General features: G+C 41.5%; 1 protein-coding gene across 1 annotated transcript in view; it reads right to left on the bottom strand.

Moving 5' to 3' along the window:
- Positions 1 to 21,293, bottom strand: part of SCGN (secretagogin, EF-hand calcium binding protein) — a 107,465-nt gene that overhangs the window by 13,197 nt on the left and 72,975 nt on the right. Inside the window, exons 6-9 of the mRNA XM_040353825.1 lie at positions 16,269 to 16,346; positions 11,289 to 11,344; positions 10,491 to 10,536; positions 729 to 788 (exon numbers count right to left, since the gene is read on the bottom strand). Coding sequence (XP_040209759.1) covers positions 729 to 788; positions 10,491 to 10,536; positions 11,289 to 11,344; positions 16,269 to 16,346 — 240 coding nt within the window. The remainder of the gene's footprint in view (positions 1 to 728; positions 789 to 10,490; positions 10,537 to 11,288; positions 11,345 to 16,268; positions 16,347 to 21,293) is intronic.

Below are 21,293 nucleotides of genomic sequence, written 5' to 3'. Positions count from 1 at the left end.
TGTGATGGCACAGATGTACATTTCCCACTAATGTAAATTATTTGTTTGTTGGGCACATATTATAATTTCAACCCTATTGAGTGCTGCATTTAATGTCTGTTTGGTTACTAAAGCAGTGCAGCTTGGTCAAGGACCAACACTGCCTATTTACTGGACCACAAAACACAGATGAGGCTTTGCTGGGTTCTCCCCTACCGTTAACAAATTAAAAATTTTATGGTAGTCATACACATCGAGCGATTCTTCACAGAATCGGACTATATGATCAAATCTTTGAATTATCAAAAGTACGCAGACCCTGTCATCGACTGATTTTGAGAAAAAACTAAAATGTAATCGAAAATGCTCTGATGAGTTTGCATTTAGAGTCTGATCATAGGAAAGTAGATAGATTGTTAAGTGTATGGTGAATTTAATTCTTTTTGGGATCTTCTGATCCTATTTTACTTATTGTATACTATGTATATGTTCCCTGTATGGACAACATTAGATTGACAGCACCGTGTGAGGCACTAGAGTCATGATCAGCTTTCCAGTCTGTGTTGCTATGCAGATGAATACAGAAAGCTAAAATAGAAACATATTCATAGTAGCTGTATTTCAAAATGCATGCAATTGTTTTACATTTGCCTGGGGTTTAAGATTATCCACAAATCTATAACTTTATATTTATATTTCAGCCATACACTGTTATATTGCTTAAAAAATGAGCAGTTGATATTACTTACTACATCATAGTGTGCAAAAATAGTTTCAAAGTCCCTTTTTCTTTCATCTTGACTGCTTGCCTAAGAAAAAAAAGAACAGCTATTAGGCATCTGAGTGTGAACGTTATTGTGCTTCTGTTTGTTCAAGCTCATTGGTTGATTCTGTGTAAAGCATAGACTAGTTTATGAAATGAATGGCCTTGTACACATGCCTTCTATTTAATGCTGCACAAACAATTTGATATATAAAATGTTCTTTTTTTTCTCAAAGATTTTTTTCAAATAAAGAATTTACAAATAATGATTTTCATTAAATAGTGCAGCAAGGGTACAATACCCAATAGTCTTTACAAATATATTGTAAATACAGAAAAATAATAATTGAGGGTCAAATCTACATAACATTTTTCAACATTTGCAAGTATAATAAAAAAAACATCAATATGTAACTCTAATAGATATATTTACATTTGATTATTATTTATTTTGATTACATTTTCAAAATCTATAAAATAAAAGTACCCTTAAATGTACATGGAGTCTAATAAGCTTTTGTAAACAAATTAGGATGAGTTTGTCATCCTAAAATTGTAGGTGAATATTACAATGGGTCCAACCTTATGTAGCCAAAATAATGATCATAAAAAGGAAAGGAAAGAGAGAAAAAAGATAAGAAAGGAAAAAGGTTAAAGATACAAAGTACTGTATCTTGTGCCGACTTTTCTATTTTTGAAGTCATTTTCAAGTGGAAACAGTTCTAGAACCATCAATCTGATATCTAGTCCACGGATCCCAGGATTTCTCAAATAATTGAACCTTATCATTTAATATGTTTGAAAGATGTTCATTAATCATAATCCAGGACAATTTAGCTTTTAGAATGTCAAAGGGTAGGGTTGTTGTTTTCCAAGGTCTGGCTATATTAATTTTGGCTGCTACAAATATAAAAATTAAATGTTTAGGGATCTTCTCCATTTGACTGCAAAGTAGTGCTTGTTTCGGGGATCTGTTTAGATCAATATTAGTGAGGGAATAAATAAGATCATAAACTCGATTCCAAAAAAGTTTGACTTTGGGGCATAGCCACCATATAAACATTGTTTATAAAACTTCTCTCCACACCAATTTTTTACCAGCTATGGTTTTCTAATTGCCCGACCAAACTCACATCGGAATTCCGACAGAATTCCTTCTAAGGAAAAGAGAACATTTTCTCTATCTAAACTCCGATAGAATTCCTTGGAATTTCTGATGTAAAAACTCCAATGGGCATACACACGGTCGGAAATTCCGATCGTGTGTACGAGGCATTAGAGAGCCAAAAATAAAAATCTTGCGCCTTGTAGCCATTCTACTCATGTAATGTTCTGTTCTTATTTTTTTCTTATTACGAGACTGGGACTGATCATGTAATTATAGCAGACAGACCCTGCCACTTGGCACTCCGGAAGTGGGAAATTATGGGAGTAATAAGACATTAATTAAAGTAGAATTATGGGCAAAATGTTTTCTTCTGGATAGAATAAGGGAGGATTTTAACCCCTAACAGATTATTTTTTTTTTTTGCCATCTGTGCCCCAAATCAGGGAGATTTACCTTCACTTTCTGTTCCATAGCCAAAACAAGAACTGAGACGGAATTTCATACAAACTTAGGGATTCCCTTGGGGCCCACCAGGTTACAGAACTAGTGTCCCCATTGGAAGATTTTCTCTCTGTTATTTTTATAGGGCCAATTTGAAATTTTCTTTTACTTTTGTTTTCAATGGTAATGATAAACAGAACAAACAGAGAGGATGAATGTCGCTAACGAGGGCACAGACAGCAATAGAAACCTTATAGGTGTTCTAATCCCTCTCTACTCTGTCCAAAACCAATATATATATATACATATATATATATATATATATATATATATATATATATATATATTGACTTTAAGTTTGATAAAATGCTTGCAATATATATATATATATATATATATATATATATATTTTTTTTTTTTTATTCATTGACAAATAGAGTTACATCTTAAAAAGCAATCTTGTATTACTTAGAAATGTAATGTTAATATTACACTTTAATAAGATGACACTTTATTTGGTTATTTAAACACTGTCTAATCTATGGTAGACAGCTTCTGCCTCCTTGTGTCCATTATTACCAACAAAGGGCCAGATTCACGTAGCCCGGGCGCAACTTAACTTTTCCGATTTAAGTTACACCGCCGCAATTTTTCCAAGTTAGTGCCCGATCCACAAATCACTTACTTGGAAATTTGCGGCGGTGTATCCTAAATCCGTCCGGCGCAAGGTGGGCCAATTCAAATGGGGCGAGTCCCGTTTAAATTAGGCGCGCTCCCGCGCCGGACGTACTGCGCATGCTCCCGACGCAAATTTCCCGATGTGCTTTGCGCGAAGTTACGATGCGCCGAGGTTTTGTGAATCGCGACGGGTAAAAAAAAGTTGCGTCGGGAAAAAAAGAGTTGCGCCGGGAATTTTTTTTTTTTTTTTTTAAATTGACAGCGACGCGGGAAAGACGGGTACACTTTTACATGGTGTACTAACTTTACACTTTGTAAAAGGTACCCTATCTTTGCGACGGCAAACTAACACTTACGGCGACTTAACGAAGGGAAAAAGCTTTATGGATCTCCGTAAGTGCTAATTTGCATACCCGACGCTGGTTTACGGCGAGAACTCCCCCCAGCGCCGGCCGGGGTACTGCATCCTAAGATCCGACAGTGTAAGTCCATTACACCTGTCGGATCTTAGGGCTAGCTATGCGTAACTGATTCTATGAATCAGTCGCATAGTTAGAAACAGAGATACGACGGCGTATCAGTAGATACGCCGTCGTATCTCGTTTGTGAATCTGGCCCAAAGGATTCAGCAATCAAGAAACACTAAGCAGAATGGCCTTTGGAAATGCAAGTGTGAAAGGCCTAGCAAAGGTCTTCTAACCGTATTGAGATGCTTAGAAGTACAACAATCAGAACTGGCTAAGGTTGGGTTAGCACAAACTGGGTGACACAGGCAATCATTATTTTTGGATAAAGTATTTTCTTAGATTTAGATGTAGATTAGTATTGCACTTCCGCACTGCATCATCTGAACATCTCTTCTCTGTTGCCTGCTTTCAACATCCACCTCTAACTGAAATTGACTCATTACCAGGGCTTTTTTTTCAACTGGAACTTGGTGGAACTCGGTTCTACCACCTATGGGCTCTAGCTCTCTGCTCCTTGGTCACCACTAGAAATGAGCTCCGGCGTGTTCGCACAGTCCACGTGCAAAGCCCGCCAGGAAGTCTGCATGGCACTGCGCTAACCACAGGCAGGGAGACATTTCCCGATCTCTGCAGCCGAGCATCGGGAATATGCCTCCCTGCCTGTGATAAGCACAGCGCCGTGCAGACTTCCTGGCGGGCTCTGCACGTGAACTGTGCGAACACGTCGGAGCTCATCCCTACTCACCACTATCATTAGTAAACACAGAAGTCTGGCTTCTGTGTTTATCAGGAATAGCTTGTCTCCCAATGGCTCCCACAGATCTGATCTCTTCAGCAGCTCCACAAAAGTAAGATATGTGGAAAACGGTGGAGCTTTTAAGCCCCAACCTCTGCATGTAGCTCATCCCTAAACTCTTTACTATGTACCAAGCGCACAACAAACTCTGCACGTAGCACACACCTGGGGGAGTTTTTTTTTTGGGGGGGTTGTGGTTGAGTTCCTTCACCTATTTTCGGAGAAGAAAAAGCCCTGCTTATTACTATCAATGTGCTTCATGGTAACCTATGCTGCTTTCAACATCTGTAGCCCTGTCCATATTATTGTGATTTTTATTTTAATCTCTTACTGTCTCACCTAAATTATGAGCTGATCTTAATCTTTATAACTCTGAACAATTACACTACTATAGTCAGGCTGTGTATCATAGGAGTGACCTGTGCAGCACAGCTTCCCCCTACTGCCCTGGCTCCCCACTCCTTCCCTCTGAAGCACATCTGGCTTCCCTCCTCTCCTGCAGGCTGTGATATGTTTTAAGGGTGAATGAGGGCTGGGGCCGGTAAATATGTATTTACCAGTCCCTTCCCTTCCTGAATGAACATGGTGAGTGATGTGAGTAGTAGTGAGTAGTGTGTGTTTGAGCTTTGGGGTGCACACCCTAATGCAATAGGCTGTGTATATAAAAAAGATGGACGTGCAATCACATACAGCAAATAATGTCAAACAGGCTATCAACTATTATATAGCAAAATTGACCAATAATGGGAACATTATTTGTGAGACCAATATACTGTAAATTTAGACCACCTTTTTGGGGAAAGCACAGGCTGAAGTGGCACTGGCAATTATTCTTGTTTAAGTTTTTTTTTTTGGATTAGGTATTGCACTTTGGCACTGCACTTTAGATAGGGCACAGAGGGCCAGATCCAGAGAGAGAGTACGCCGGCGTATCTACTGATACGCCGGCGTACTTTCAAATTTCCTGCGTCGTATCTTTAGTATGAATCCTCAAACCAAGATACGACGGCATCTGGGTTCGGATCGTAGATGCAATACTTCGGCGTCCGCTGGGTGGAGTTTGGTTCGTTTTCCGCGTCGGGTATGCAAATTTGCTTTTTCCGACGATCCACGAACGTACGCGCGCCGTCGCATTCTCTTACGTCGTCTCTAGTCGACTTTTTCCGGCGTATAGTTAAAGCTGGTATTTTGCGGCGTATAGTTAGACTTGCCATGATAAGTATGGCCGTCGTTCCCGCGTCGAAATTTGAATTTTTTTTTTTGCGGAAGTCGTCCGTGAATAGGGATGGACGTAATTCACATCTAAGTTAAAAAAATTACGTTGTTGCGACGTAATTTAGCGCAATGCACGGTGGGAAATTTAGGGACGGCGCATGCGCAGTTCATTCGGCGCAGGGACGCGCTTCATTTAAATAAAACACGCCCCCTATTCGCCAATTTGAATTACGCGCTGAGAGATACACTACGCCGCCGTAACTTACGGAGCAAATTCTTTGTGGATTAGAGGAATTCAAAAGTAAGTTACAGCGGCGTAGCGTATCTCACATACGCTGTGCCTATCTAAATGTATGTGGATCTGGCCCAAAGTTTTCAGCATCATGCAAACTTTTACACTAACAGTCCATGTAAGATTTTGCACCTAATGGAGCCTTCTAATTCATCAGTAACCTTAGTTTACAGGTTTTAAGTACAGCAGATGCCCATTTCTGGGCAGCATTACTGCTACAGTGCGTCCCACTGCGCTGGACCACATATATATATATGCGATCATTTGCAGGTGCTATCACTTTTATGCAAACCAATTAATATACGCTTATTTCATTTTTTTTTACCAAAGGCATGTAGCAGAATACATTTTGGCCTAAATTTAAGAAGACATTTTTTTTATAAGATATGTTTTATAGCAGAAAGCAAGTAAATGGTGATCAAATATCACCAAAAGAAAGCTCTATTCCTGTGAAAAAAATCATACAAATTTCATTTAGGTACAGCGTTGCATGACTGCACATTTACTAGTTAAAGTAGCTCAAAGCTGAATAGCAAAAAATGGCCAGATCATGAAGGGGATAAAATCTTTCAGAGCTGAAATAGTTAAATAAACAGTTTTATCTCTAATGCCGCATACACACGGTCGTTTTTTGTCTTGTAAAAAAACTTTGTTTTTTCTCATGAAAAAAAATGAAGTTTTTCAAACTTCATTGTAAAAAACGATGTTGCCTACACACCATCGTTTTTTCAAAATGCTCTAGCAAAGCGCGGTTACGTTCAGCACATACGGCGGCACTCTGTTCCATTCAAGCTCGCATCATAACTTGCTTCTGAGCATGCGCGGGTTTAAAAACGTTGTTTCAAATGTCGTTTTAGCCCACACACGATCATTTTAAATGACCAGTAAAGGAAATCATGTGTATCAAGCCTCACATGTCATATTGGACTAGAGTTGAAGTTTTTCTCTGGAACTTTTTTTTTTTTTGCGAGCAATGTATAAAGCTATGGTGGTTGTGCAAAAATTGCAAAATCTTCTACTTGGGGTATATTTTCTTCTTTTTATATGTTCTTAGGCCATTTCTCTTAGGTTCAAATGTCCCTAGGGTATATTTTCTTCTTATTAAATGCTCTTAGGCTATTTTCTCTTTGAGTGTTCTTAGAACAAGCCAACTATACATGTTACATCCATTACTGTTTTTTTCCACATCAAAAGCCATAGGGTAACAGGTTGGCACTGATAGGCATCATTAATGGGCACTGTTGGGGCTGCATTGATGATCAGGACACTGGTGATCAGTGCCCTGATTATCAGTGCAGATGTTCCCTTTCACACTAGCCAGTTACCAGCTCTTACCTCTCCTCATGCTGTGCGCGAGGAAAGCAATGCCGATAACTAGCGAATCTGTTATATCGTGACCGGCTGATCATTTGGTAAAGACCCGCTGTCATTGGCTTTTTACCCCGATCGGTCCTTTGCTAACCACCAATAACGGTGCCGCGTGCCCCCCTTAGGGTGAGCATGCGCGGCAAGAATGGGAGGACATCATATGAGGTCCTCCTAGAACTAGATCGGCCCTGTCCGGCTGTCATTTGACTATACGGTGGGCAGGAAATGGTTAATATTTTGTCTTATTTGTTTTTTTTACACAAATATCATAGCACCATTTTTCATACCTGTCTACGACTACCTCTTCAAGATAATTTTCAGTCAAACATAATTTTTATACATTCTTCTCAATGTCCTCCTAAATGATCTGAAAGTTGGAGTAAAAATGATTGCATAGTTGCTGGAAGAGATATTTGGAAAGGTGCAAGAAGGTGGGTCAATTACCAGTAAATAAATAATGCAAAAAATGTTTTTTTTCCTGCTGCAGACACATTGATGGCCTTTAGAAGCCTTGGTTAAGTCTGAACTTTTGTGCGTTATGCCTTGTACACACGATCGGAATTTCCGATGGGATAAAATCGGATGGAATTTTTCAGTCGGAATTCCGTTCAAGCTGTCTTGCATACACACTGTCAGACCAAATTCCGACCGTCCAAAACGTGGTGACGCAAAAAAACTACGACGAGCCGAGAAAAAAAAAGTTTAATGCGTCAACTTGATTCTGAGCATGTGTGTTTTTTTCTCCGTCGGAGTTCCACACAGACAAAAAAAACATGTTCTATTTCTAAACTCCAACGGAAAAAAGTCAGATGGGGCCCACACACGGTCGGAATATCCGATGAAAAAATTGCGTCTGACTTTTTTCATTGGAAATTCTGATCGTGTGTACAAGGCATGAGATGTATCTTTAGGGAGGACGGGGTAGGAGACGAGCACTTTTTAAACCCTCATTTCTTCCTATTGATTAAACCATCATTAATATCCTAAAACAGTTTTAATGTACTTTGTATTATAATCAACATCTATTTTAGATTTGTTTCATTTCAGGCTAAAATGTTTCACTGAAGTGTTTTGTAAAATGGAACGCACAGTGCCAAACATAAAGATTCAACAGTACCTAGGTGGTAAATTCCCTCACCCATGATCTCCACATTTTCAATTAGAAAAAAAAAGGTGTGAATCTTAGGTAAAAGTTATCTGAATATTGAGTAAAAGATAAATAGACCCCCTCGTCTTTCTCCATGCATACGGGACTGGGCAGGTCGGGTCCACTCAGCGCGGGTGGGGAGGGCTTGCCCTGGTGCACACTGCGCGGCCACATAAAGAAGCTCCTTCTTATCCATACAGGCTGCAGGCGGGGTGGGTAAGTTGTAGCTGCTTTTTTGCAGCAACCCCACTCCTTCAGAGGATGTGTGGGGAAGAGAGCTCTGTACTTGAATGGGGGAAGGAGGGTGAGCTCTGTACTGGGGGAGAACTTGGGAGTACACATATCCTTCATCCCTGCACTCAGTACGTAGCGCACCCCACAACCCTGCACTTTGTACATAGCGCACACCACAACCCTGCACTTGGTACATAACACACCTATCAACCCTGCATACATTGCGTAGTGCACCTCTCAACCCTGCACTCGGTAAGTAGTGCACCTGTCAACCCTGCATTTGGTACAGATTCACAGAAAAAGTACGCCGGAGTATCTACTGATACTCCGGCGTACTTTCAAATTTGCCACGTCGTATCTTTATTTGTAATTCACAAAAAAGATACAACGGCTTTTGGCTAAGATCCGACAGGCGTACGGCTTCGTACGCCTTCGGATCTTAGGTGTAATTTTCCGGCGGCCGCTGGGTGGAGTTTGCGTAGTTTTTCAGCGTCGGGTATGCAAATTAGCTGTTTACGGCGATCCACGAAGGTACGCGCGTTCGTCGCATTCTCTTACGTCGTCGCTAGCCGGTTTTTCCCGTCGCAAACATAAGCCTGCTTTTTCATGGCTTACATTTAGAACAGCCATGTTAAAGTATGGGCGTCGTTCCCGCGTCGAATTTCAATTTTTTTTTTTGCGTAAGACGTCCGGGAATACGAAACGACGTAACGCACGTCTCCGTTCAAAAAATACGTTGGGGCGCCATAATTTCGCGCAAAGCACGGCGGGAAATTTTCACACGAAACATGCGCAGAACGTTCGGCGTGGGAACGCGCCTAATTTAAATGGTACACGCGCGTTTGAATTAGGCAGGCTTGCGCCGGACGGCTTTATGTTACACCGCTGTAAGTTTACACGCAAGTGCTTGGTGAATCAGGCACTTGCGCTGAAAACTTGCGGCGGTGTAACGTAAAGACGATACGTTACGCCGCCGCAGATCTCTGTGAATCTGGTCCACAGTTCCTATAGTAGTCAATCATATTTTATCCTTATTTAAGTTATCACAGCCAGATCAATGAACTATGCTTTATGTTAATATGGTTAAAGTTGTTGTTAATATTTATTTTTGGAACCTAATCCTGCATAAAACATTTAACAGTGTAATTAAATGAGATAATTCACAAGGGGCGGGTCAGGGTAGGGGTTGGGTGGGGTAACTGATGGCGAGTAACTCCTAAGGCCTGGCTAGTAGCTCAAGACTTTAAATTTTTAGCCCTGCTATATATGTATAACTACAACTATAATAAGATGCAGTTAAAAAATATAGTGATCACTATACAATTTTTTTTCTAGTTTTTATGATCAGTTACTAAACATAAAAATAAAAAATAAAATATTCTTAGCAGTTGGTATTGCAGAAACTGGTTATGTACAGTATTTGGCAAATAGAAGCCATTGAATGGCATCATGATTAAAGTGATACTAAAGCCTTCTAGATATTTTTACCTAAAATGAAAACAAAAAGTTTATACTTACCTGCTCTGTGCAAATATTTTGGGGTCCCCTGCCAGTGATGTCCGCTCCTCCCCTCCTGGGTGTGCCCCCATAGCAAGCTGTGTGCTATGGAGGCACACATTTCTGAGCCAGGCTGTGTGCGTTCGTAGACTTACACAGCGCTACTCCCTCCTAACTGGATTTGAATGACAGCAGCAATAGTCAATGGCTCCCACTGCTATCACTCTGTCCTATGAGAGCTGGTAGAAAGACCATCGCTACTGCAAGCGGGCACAGTGCTGGATTGAGAGGGGAAAGGGGGAAACCGACAGCAAGGTGAAGGCTTTTTACCTTAAAGCAGGTAATGCATTCAGGTAAAAAGAAACATTTGACTTTAGAACCACTTTAAAAGCTGAGAATTGACATGCTTGAATTCAATCAAAATCTGTCAATAGTTTAATATAATAAGTTGGATAATTTAATGTCATATATACCAGTAATATGTTGTTGCTTCTGCTGTACTTACATCCATTTTAAACTGGAGCAGAAAATTTTCTTGAAGTGCTAAAATCCTTGAGATAAAACATAAATAAACAATCAATTTAAATAAATTTAAATAAAAAGTCTTCGAAACTGCCTAGTAAAATAGTAAATCACAATTTATTTTGAAAAGTCTGTACTGCCAATGGTTTGCTAATATTTTATATGATATGCAGCATATTAAAATTAATTTATAAATTACAAATCTAGATTTGTTTTTATAGTAGCATGGATGAAAGCCACAGACAGCCAGCAAGAGTGACACTGCTCAGACTGTGGATAAAGATTTCCTCGTGGGTGCTGGACCCGGCTCACCACCGTCAATAGTAATTGAAGAAAAGGAAAATTGGTCGCACACCATGGAAGGAAGAACTTCTGCAGAATAGTTACTTTATTGCCAAAGTGCCAAAGGGCGTAGGCAGGACGTTACAGGAACATTGGTAGACCGGTTTCACACAGATAACTCGTGCTTGTTCCCTGTGAACAAACATGAGTTATTGGTGTGCGACCAATATTTTTTTTCTTCAATCACAGACAGCCAGTAATAACTATTCTAATCACTCACCATCCATAGAGTGAAAAGAAATATGAATAAGCAAGGTTATGGCATACAGAAAAAATTTCTACATTAATTTTACTGATTTTATTGTGATTACATTAATACTCTTCAATTTTTTATTTTTATTTTTATTTTTATTTTCCATATAACATTAAAATTGCTCTGTAAGATGAGATATTTAGAGTACATTTAACAGATTGGGACTCGATACATTGAAATACTTACTTTGCCAAGTCATTTAGATCCAAACGACCATCTTTATTCTTATCAAACAGATTCATCTAAAAGGCACAAATGATACAGTCACTACAGTGAATAAAATGATAAATACAATGTGATAGTATGCCCATCTTAAAAAGTGCCTTACTGTTTATTACCAAGCAAACATCACCTCTGCGGATTTTAATCCGATGGAGTGTACACACCATCGGATTGAAATCCGCGCCGAATTCCCATCGCGGTGACGTGTCGCGCCGTCGCCGCGATGATGACGCGGCGACGTGCGCGACGCTGTCATATAAGGATATCCACGCATGCGTCGAATCATTACGACGCATGCGAGGGATGGGTTCGGACGGATCGATCCGGTGAGTCTGTACAGACCACCGGATCGATCCGCTGGAGCCGATTCCAGCAGATAGATTTGTTAGCATGTCTACAAATTTTTATCTGCTGGAAATCGGAAATATCCGCGGATAAATATCCGCTGGAATGTACACACCAGGGGATCTATCCGCTGAAACCGATCCGCTGAGATTTTTCAGCGGATGGATCCTCTCGTGTGTATGGGGCCTGAGCATGCTAAGAAATCTATCCGCTGGAATCCTGTCCAGCGGATTGATCCGGTGGTCTGTACAGACTCACCGGATCAATCCCTCCGCTCCTCTCCCTCGCATGCGTCGTAATGATTCGACGCATGCGTGGAAGTCTTTATCTTCCAGCGTCGCGCACGTCGCCACGTCATCATCGCGGCGACAGCGCGACACGTCACCGCGGAAGGATTCCGCGCGGATTTCGATCTGATGGTTAGTACAACCATCAGATCAAAATCCGCCAGAGGATTTGTCCGCGGGAACGGTCCGGAGGACCGTTTCAAGCGGATAATCCTCTCGTGTGTATGGGGCCTAAGACTGTCAGAAGCCACCTCGAGTATAATTATTGCAAAAGGAGTTAACGAAAAAAATAAAAAAACAAGGAAATACTGACATTAAAACCTTACACATCTTTTTAAGGCCATTGCGGACTCTTGTCCCTTCCCAAAGCAATCGTAGGAAGCCTACTCAGTGTTTTAGTTACAGACCAATCTCAATGAGTAATGTTAATTTAATGATCTATGCAATGACTACCCAACTACAGCCATATAATGCTTCTTATCAAATATACAAATCTACAAAGAACAGTCCGATTTGCTCTACAACGTAAAGCACAAAAATGCAAGCCATCACCCTCATTTAATAAACAATTCATAACTTTACAATTTTCTAAAAAATTTGTGCCTCAAAAGTCCACTGCAAGGGGATTTTGTTTTTTTCCCCATTTCCAAAAACATCAGCAATCCCTTTGCCTATTGTCCTTAGATGCAGAGAAGTTGTTTGATTGCCTAATTGACTAATGTAAAAGTATTACTAATGCATCCATTGGTAACTTTTGGTTGCTCTTCACAAAATGAAATCAAACTTCAGTGTAAGCTCTATGGGCCAGATTCACAAAAGGGATACGACGGCGTATCTCCTAATACGCCGTCGTATCTCTGTTTCTATCTATGCGACTGATTCATAGAATCAGTTACGCATAGATATCCATAAGATCCGACAGGTGTAATTGTTTTACACTGTCGGATCTTAGGATGCAGTACCGCGGCCGCCACTGGGGGGAGTTTGCGTCGTAAACCAGCGTCGGGTATGCAAATTAGGAGTTACGGCGATCCACAACGGTTTTTCGCGTTCGCTACTTCGCTGCTAGTCTAGTTTCCCGTCGCAAATTTAGTCGTCGTTTTGGGTGCCCTAACTTTACACAGCACACGTATGTGCTGTATAAAGTATGGCCGTCGTTCCCGCGTCGAAAATTAAAAAATTCACGTCGTTTGTGTTAGACGTCCGGCAATACGGAAGTACGCTACGCACGTCGTTGTTCGGAAAAATGACGTCAGTTCGCGCAAAGCACGGCAGGAATTTCAAAACGGAGCATGCGCAGTAGGTCCGGCGCGGGAGCGTACCTAATTTAAATGGCACACACCCCTTTAAATTACGCGGGCTTACGCCGGAGGCCGCCAGCGTAGCTTTTCATTGCAAGTGCTTTGTGAATCAGGCACTTGCGATGAAAACTTGTGGCGGTGTAACGTATCTAAGATACGCTACGCCGCCGCAGTTCTACGTGAATCTGGCCCTAGGAGAGGGACCTGGGGCATTCAATCTCAGATTTAGACTAGAAGAATTTATTTTTCCTGCTGACCTTTAAATCTAGCATGGTCAGCCAAGCACTGGAGAGAAATTAATAGCTATTAACCAAGCGGTACCGGTGCCTCTACACTTGAGTTTTTGGATGCTGTTGGAGATGCAGAGATACAGGGGGCACTATGCTCCACATCTGGGGAACCTGCCCCCACATTAAACCCTTCTGGCATTCCATCTTTCAACTATGCAACCAAACCATTCCACATGTTAAAAGTATAGGTAATGAACTGAATCTCATCATGAGAATGGAAGAATTAACAACCCATCAACATGATTGTTACCCAGGCTTTAATGTGACATGGAGCACCTGGATCAAATTTCTTCAATCCTTTTTATAACTTAACATTCAAATACCACAATAATAACACACATGCTTTTAGGTTCACCCCAGCTGAACCTCTACCCCTTCCTCTCTTTTTCCTCACCAAACATATTAAGCAATTTGATCGCCCTGCTTATTTTGTAGCACATGGTCTCCCCATTCTCCATGCTTCTCTTGACACACCATAGCCATCTCCATTGCACTTTGTAACTGTATGTACTTTTTTTTTAACTGTCTCAGATGTTTATGAAGGGGTGAGTCTGCCTATCACCCCTGTGCACTTTATATGTATTTGTTGATAATGTTGTTGCTCCATTGAGCTAATGTAAAAGTATTACTAATGCATCCATTGGAAACTTTTGGTTGCTCTTCACAACAAATCAAACTTCAGTGTAAGCTCTATGTTTTCTATAACTGTGGTGCTTATAAGACTGAAAAGGTTTTAAAAAAACTGATTAAAAAAATAAAACTGATGTAGGTACATACAGTATACCTGCAGCAGACTCCAAATGCCTGCAGTTACGTCTGCATGCCAGGCTGATGTGATGAATTAAGCTCCAACACTTAAGGATAATGTCAAAGCTTGCTGCCATCTCTCACTTTCAAGACTGATACTGGCTCATCGCTATAATAAGGATCATCATCTCAGTTTAGAGAAATGTCTCTCTTTGATAGAAAACTGGATGACTAAGAGTTATCTTAAACTCAACAGTTCAAAAACAGAACTCCTTATGTTTCACGCCAGCCGAAAGAGTCAACTGGCAACAACCTGGACACCCCCGCCCATTCTGGGCCAAATCATCACCCCTAGCTCCAAAGTCAAAAGTCTCGGGGTCATCTTCGACACCTTTATGACAATGGACGCACAAATAGGGTCAGTAGTCAGCGGAGCGCACCATCTGTTGCGCCTACTACGCAGACTTATTCCATTTATCCCCAAAGAAGACGTAGCAGTCGTGGTGGGAACAATCGTGAATTCCAGACTGGACTATGCAAATGCCCTTTACCTCGGACTCCCAAAGTACCAAATCTCTCGTCTGCAAGTCGTACAGAATACGGCCGCCAGACTTGTGACTGGGAAAAAAAAATGGGAATCAATCTCACCTTCGTTGAGAACCCTTCACTGGCTGCCAGTAAAAGACAGAATTGCATTTAAAGCACTCTGCCTGACACATAAGTGCATCCATGGGAAGGCTCCGCAATATCTTTGCGACAAGATAGAACCTCACAATTCGAATCGCGTTCTGCGATCCACCGACCAAAATCTGGTCAGGGTACCAAAAACCAAATACAAGTCCAAAGGAGAAAGAAGGTTTGCTTTTCAGGGTCCTAGACTATGGAACGCTTTACCAACCAGCATTCGGTTGGAGGAAAACCACCTGACTTTCAGAAGACGAATCAAAACTCTGCTCTTTTGATGACATGAGACACGAACAACTAGCGCCCAGAAGCGATTCAGTTCGCATGCGCCGCGCTTTATAAGTTTTTCATTCATTCATTCATTCAATAAGGGCCTCACTGGTAAAGGATGGAGGCTGCATTGAGTATAGGTGCATGAACTTTATACCCAAATCAGCTTTTTTTTAACTGACTGATTCTCTTTGCAACCAAGTAGAAAGGCAGACACATATGATAGTTTTGCAAGCCTTGTCTGTGAGTGTTTTTTACTTTAAACATACACAAATATGAACAATAAAGAAATAAACTATGGGCTAGATTCAGCAAGAATTTAAGACGGCGTATCTATTGATACGCCGCGTAAATTCAAAGCTGCGCAGGCGTATCTTCTTTCTGTATTCAGAAAGCAAGATACGCCGAAATTAGGCTAAGATCCGTCGTATCTTAGTTGCATATTTACGCTGGCCGCTAGGTGGCGCTGCCGTCGATTTCAGCGTAGATTATGCAAATGAGCTGGATACGCCGATTCAGAAACGTACGTGCGCCCGGCGCATTTTTTTACGTAGTTTGCGTAAGGCTTTTTTCGGAGTAACGTTACTCCTGCTATATGAGGCATAGCCAATGTTAATTATGGACGTCGTTCCCGCGTCGAATTTTGAAAATTTGACGTCGTTTGAGTAAGTCGTTCGCGAATAGGGCTTTGCGTAAATTACGTTCACGTCGAAAGAATTCACTATTTGATTAGGAGCATGCGCACTGGGATACGTTCATGGCCGGCGCATGCGCCGTTCGTGAGAAACGTCATTTACGCCCACCTCTTGACAATTTGAATTCGGCGCGCTTATGCCGGCAGATTTACGCTACGCCGCCGCAACTTACGGAGCAAGTGGTTTGTGAATACTGCACTTGCCTCTCTAAATTGTGGAGGCGTAGCGTAAATAACATACGCTACGCCCACACAAACTTACGTCCCCCTACCTGAATCTAGCCCTATATGTCTAAGAAAATGCAAAAAAAATGTATTGAACTTACCATAGCATCAGTGTACTCATCCAGTTTGTCAGGAGTTACAAGTTTTTTGTGTTGTGAAAAAAGATCCTGTAGGAAATTCTATGGTAAAAAGAAGAAATAGAATTTTCTTTTCAGTATTCTAGGTTTCAATGTAATTCACAATGTTAACTTGCATATCACAAATGGTGCATTTTTATATTTTCCTATAAAATGTAAGAACATGAATGCTGAAGACTGTAAATGGCCAGATATTGGTGACAATCGAAATCTAGAACAATTGGTCAAATTATACAAAAATCTACGGAGCCAAGGTAAAAAAGAGGCAGATTTGTTCAAAGACATAGAAGTAGACGTGCAATCCACTAGCCCAGAAGCAATACAAATTGCCACCAGAGTCTATTGAACCAGTATCAATTGTCATAAAATAACTTCTGCAACAGGGTATTATTGGGAAAACCAATTCAATATCAAACAATCCATTATGGGTAGTACCTAAATGAGATGACCCTAGTTCTTTCAAGCTTCTGGTAGACCTCAGAATACTGAATAAATATACCCCAAATTGTGCCCTGATAGTAGCAGAAACACCTGACATACTGTCTCGAATTGACGCTAAAGCAAAAGTGTTCCCTGTGATTCATGTTGCAAACTGATTTTTTTTAATTTCTTTTGACCAAAAGTTGTCAATATAAATTCACATTTTCTTTCATGGACGAACAATATACCTTTAATCGTCTTCCACAAGGCTTAGATCTAAGGCCTAGCATATTTAATCAAGCCTTAGTGAAAGTTGAACAGGTTATAAAAAACACACTTTAAATATAATAAGCTGTACCCTCTTTAAAATATTCTGCAACTTTAACAAGCTACTATAGATATATAAAGTTAAGGTGGATTAAGGTGACTGACTGAGTTACCCATGTAGCTATAAATACTGGGGTAGATTCAGGAAAGAATTACGCCGGCGTATCCATAGATACGCCGCGTAATTCAAAAGCTGCGCCGGCGTATCTATTTTCTGTATTCAGAAAGCTAGATACGCCGACTGTAGCCTAAGATACGACTGGCATAAGTCTCTTACGCCGTCGTATCTTAGGGTGCATTCTGACGCTGGCCGCTAGGTGGCGCTCCCGTAGTTGTCAGCGTAGAGTATGCAAATTGCATACTTACGCCGATTTACAAACGTACGTGCGCCCGGCGGTCGTTTTTTACATCGTTTGCGTACGTCGGTTTCGTCGTAAGGCTGCTCCTGCTATTAGGAGGCGCAGCCAATGGTAAGTATGGACGTCATTCCCACGTCGCGATTTTCAAATTTTACGTCGTTTGCGTAAGTCGTTCGTGAATGGCGCTGGACGCCATTTACGTTCACGTCGAAGCCAATGACGTCCTTGCGACGTCATTTACCACAATGCACGTCGGGAAATTTTAGGGACGGCGCAAGCGCAGTACGTTCGGCGCGGGAACGCGCCTAATTTAAATGATCCACGCCCCCTACGGGATCATTTGAATTACGCGCGCTTACGCCGGCCCCTTTTACACTACGCCGCCGCAACTTTACAGGCAAGTGCTTTGTGAATCAAGCACTTGCCCGTAAAACTTGCGGCCGCGTAACATAAATGTCATACGTTACGCCGCCGCAGTTTTGCGCGCCCCTACCTGAATTCACCCCACTGACTATTGTTCCCGACACTCCTTAGATCTGAGAAAGCTGCTTGGATGAGTCGTAAAACGTCTTCAAAATGACAGAACAAGTTCAGTTACATGTAACTATTATTAGCTATACAATATACTACAATACATTCTTTAAATGTCTGGATGTGTAACATACATGCTTTAGGTATACAATAATTATTTCTCTTGGTACAACAACACAGCTATTTAATATTTTGTTAATTTATTGTACTATAGATTATGCTAGAAGCAAACCTTTTTAACAATGACAGGTGTTTTGTCAGCATTGCCAAAATATGAGACAAACTTCCTAAAGCACTAATGCTGAAAAGTACCAGATTCTTTGGCACCCACAATGCCCAAAATGGAGTGCTCTTTTTTTTGTTTGGTGAGGTTTATGTACATAGAAAGGTAAATTGTTATCCATCATCCTTTGTTTGAAGGAATCTTTTTTTGAGGCATACCTGTTGTGGGAGAAAAAATACAGACTACGGCCCAGATTCACGAAGCAGATACGACGGTGTATCTCAGATACACCATCGTATCTCGGATTTTTTCTGGTCCTATCTATGCGCCTGATTCATAGAATCAGATACGCATAGATAGGGCTGAGATCCGACAGTGTCACACTGTGTTACACTGTCGGATCTTTTTTTTTAATTAAAAATGGCGCCGGGGGCGTTCCCGCTGATTTACAATGAATAATATGTAAATCAGCGAGATACGCGAAATTCACGAACGTACGCGGACCCGACGCTGTGTTCTTACGTCGTTTCCGTAGCGCGGTACCCGTCGTATACTTACCCATGCTAAAAGCAGGGGTAAGTATTGTTAAGTATGGCCGTCGTTCCCGCGTCGATTTGTATTTTTTTACGTAGTTTCCGTAAGTCGTTCTCGAATACGGAACTACGTAGTTTGCGTACGCATCGAAACCACTGACGTCCTATTGACGTCAGTGGGAGCAATGCACGCCGGGAAATTCCCCGGACGACGCATGCGTATTTAAATCGGCGCGGGAGCGCGCCTGATTTAAATATGACACTCCCCTAGCCGCGGAATTTGAATTCCGCTGGGGGATTTAGGATCCGCCGTCGCAAGTTTGGAGGTAAGTGGTTTGTGAATTAGCCACTTGCCTCCTAAACTTGCGGGAGCGGATCTTAATTCACGTAGATCGAGCGGATCTATAGATCCGCTGAGCTACGTGAATCTGGCCCTACCTGTTGATAATACTTTATTTTAAATTAAAGCATTCCAGAGCTGAATGGACACCACACATGGAGGATACAAGAATACAAGCAAAGAAGAGGTTTCTCCAAGTAAATTGGAGTATGCTATATTCGGATGATAAAAGGCTATACTGAGGCTTTCTACAGCATCTCCTCACGACTTTTAAAACATTGGGGGCCAGATTCACGTAGCTCAGCGGATCTATAGATCCGCTCGATCTACGTGAATTAAGATCCGCTCCCGCAAGTTTAGGAGGCAAGTGGCTAATTCACAAACCACTTACCTCCAAACTTGCGACGGCGGATCCTAAATCCCCCAGCGGAATTCAAATTCCGCGGCTAGGGGAGTGTCATATTTAAATCAGGCGCGCTCCCGCGCCGATTTAAATACGCATGCGTCGTCCGGGGAATTTCCCGGCGTGCATTGCTCCCACTGACGTCAATAGGACGTCAGTGGTTTCGATGCGTACGCAAACTACGTAGTTCCGTATTCGAGAACGACTTACGGAAACTACGTAAAAAAATACAAATCGACGCGGGAACGACGGCCATACTTAACAATACTTACCCCTGCTTTTAGCATGGGTAAGTATACGACGGGTACCGCGCTACGGAAACGACGTAAGAACACAGCGTCGGGTCCGCGTACGTTCGTGAATTTCGCGTATCTCGCTGATTTACATATTATTCAGTGTAAATCAGCGGGAACGCCCCCGGCGCCATTTTTAATTCAAAAAAAAGATCCGACAGTGTAACACAGTGTGACACTGTCGGATCTCAGCCCTATCTATGCGTATCTGATTCTATGAATCAGGCGCATAGATAGGACCAGAAAAAATCCGAGATACGATGGTGTATCTGAGATACACCGTCGTATCTGCTTCGTGAATCTGGGCCTGGATATCACCACCTCCTGGCTACACCCTCCATATGATATTTTTTTCTTTCTGATTACCCGGCAAATAAGAGTTCCTCTATTTGGGGAATCATTTTTCTTCATTGGGTCGCTTGGCAGGCTCCCATTGATGCCAGCTCTTGCAGTTGCATAGTAGAACACACCACATGACAAATTTATGACTACGTATTTTCCTATCCAATGACCCTGATGAAGGGCTTGAACCAAAAATGCGTTGGTTAATGCTAATGCTAATGCCGCATACACACGATAATTTTTCGGGTTGTAAAAAACAAAGTTTTTTAAAAATGTAATTTAGAACGACTGTGTGTGAGCTTCAGAGCATTTTTTGGGTTTTGAAAAACGGCCAAAAAAGTTTTCGAACATGCTCTATTTTTTCACAGCGTTTTAAACAATGTCGTTTTTCGGGTTGTAAAAAAGGATCGTGTGTGGGCTTTAACGACGTGAAAAATCTGCGCATGCTCAAAAGCAAGTTATGAGACGGGAGCGCTCGTTCTGGTAAAACTACCGTTCGTAATGGAGTAAGCACATTCATCACGCTGTAACAGACAGAAAAGAGCGAATCGTCTTTTACTAACACAAAATCAGCTAAAGCAGCCCAAAGGGTGGCGTCATCCGAATGGAACTTCCCCTTTATAGTGCCGTTGTACGCATTGTATGTCACCGCGCTTTGCTAGAGCATTAGAGCATGATCGTGTGTAGGCAATGCCGTTTTAATGATGAAGAGCCTGAAAACGTTGTTTTTTACAACCCGAAAAAAATGATCGTGTGTACGCGGCATAAAATGCTACACCCTATCAGTTTTTTCAGAATCTTTTTTTTTTGCACTTCCCTATCCATCATGCTCACCTTTGCTTTACTTATCTCTTTGTAGGCTTTCACCTTTTTGAGCCCTTTGCTGTGTCCTGGCCCTGGGCCTGCTCCTCTGTCAGTTCCCAGACAGAGCTTACCCTGTTGGATTTACTATCACTCTCCGTGGTGACCCTATTTATTTACCCTGTTTGGGTTTGTTATGCATGGGCTTTATTTGCACTTCAGCTCATATGCAAGTATGTTCATTATGACATAGTTTTCCCAATGGAAAAAATATATATGGCTGTCGTCTGATGAAGTGGACGCTGCTCCACAAAATGCATAGAAACTACAGTCCGAAGATGCATCAGTTCAATTGTTTTTCATAATATTGTATATATGTATTTTTCAGTAATATGTGTCAACGGTCTCCATGTATAC

This window comes from Rana temporaria, chromosome 5 (genome assembly GCF_905171775.1).
Source record: "Rana temporaria chromosome 5, aRanTem1.1, whole genome shotgun sequence".
Lineage (NCBI taxonomy): Eukaryota > Metazoa > Chordata > Amphibia > Anura > Ranidae > Rana > Rana temporaria.
The sequence above is the reverse complement of the archived record's forward strand: the minus strand, read 5'-3'. Positions and strand labels throughout refer to the sequence as shown.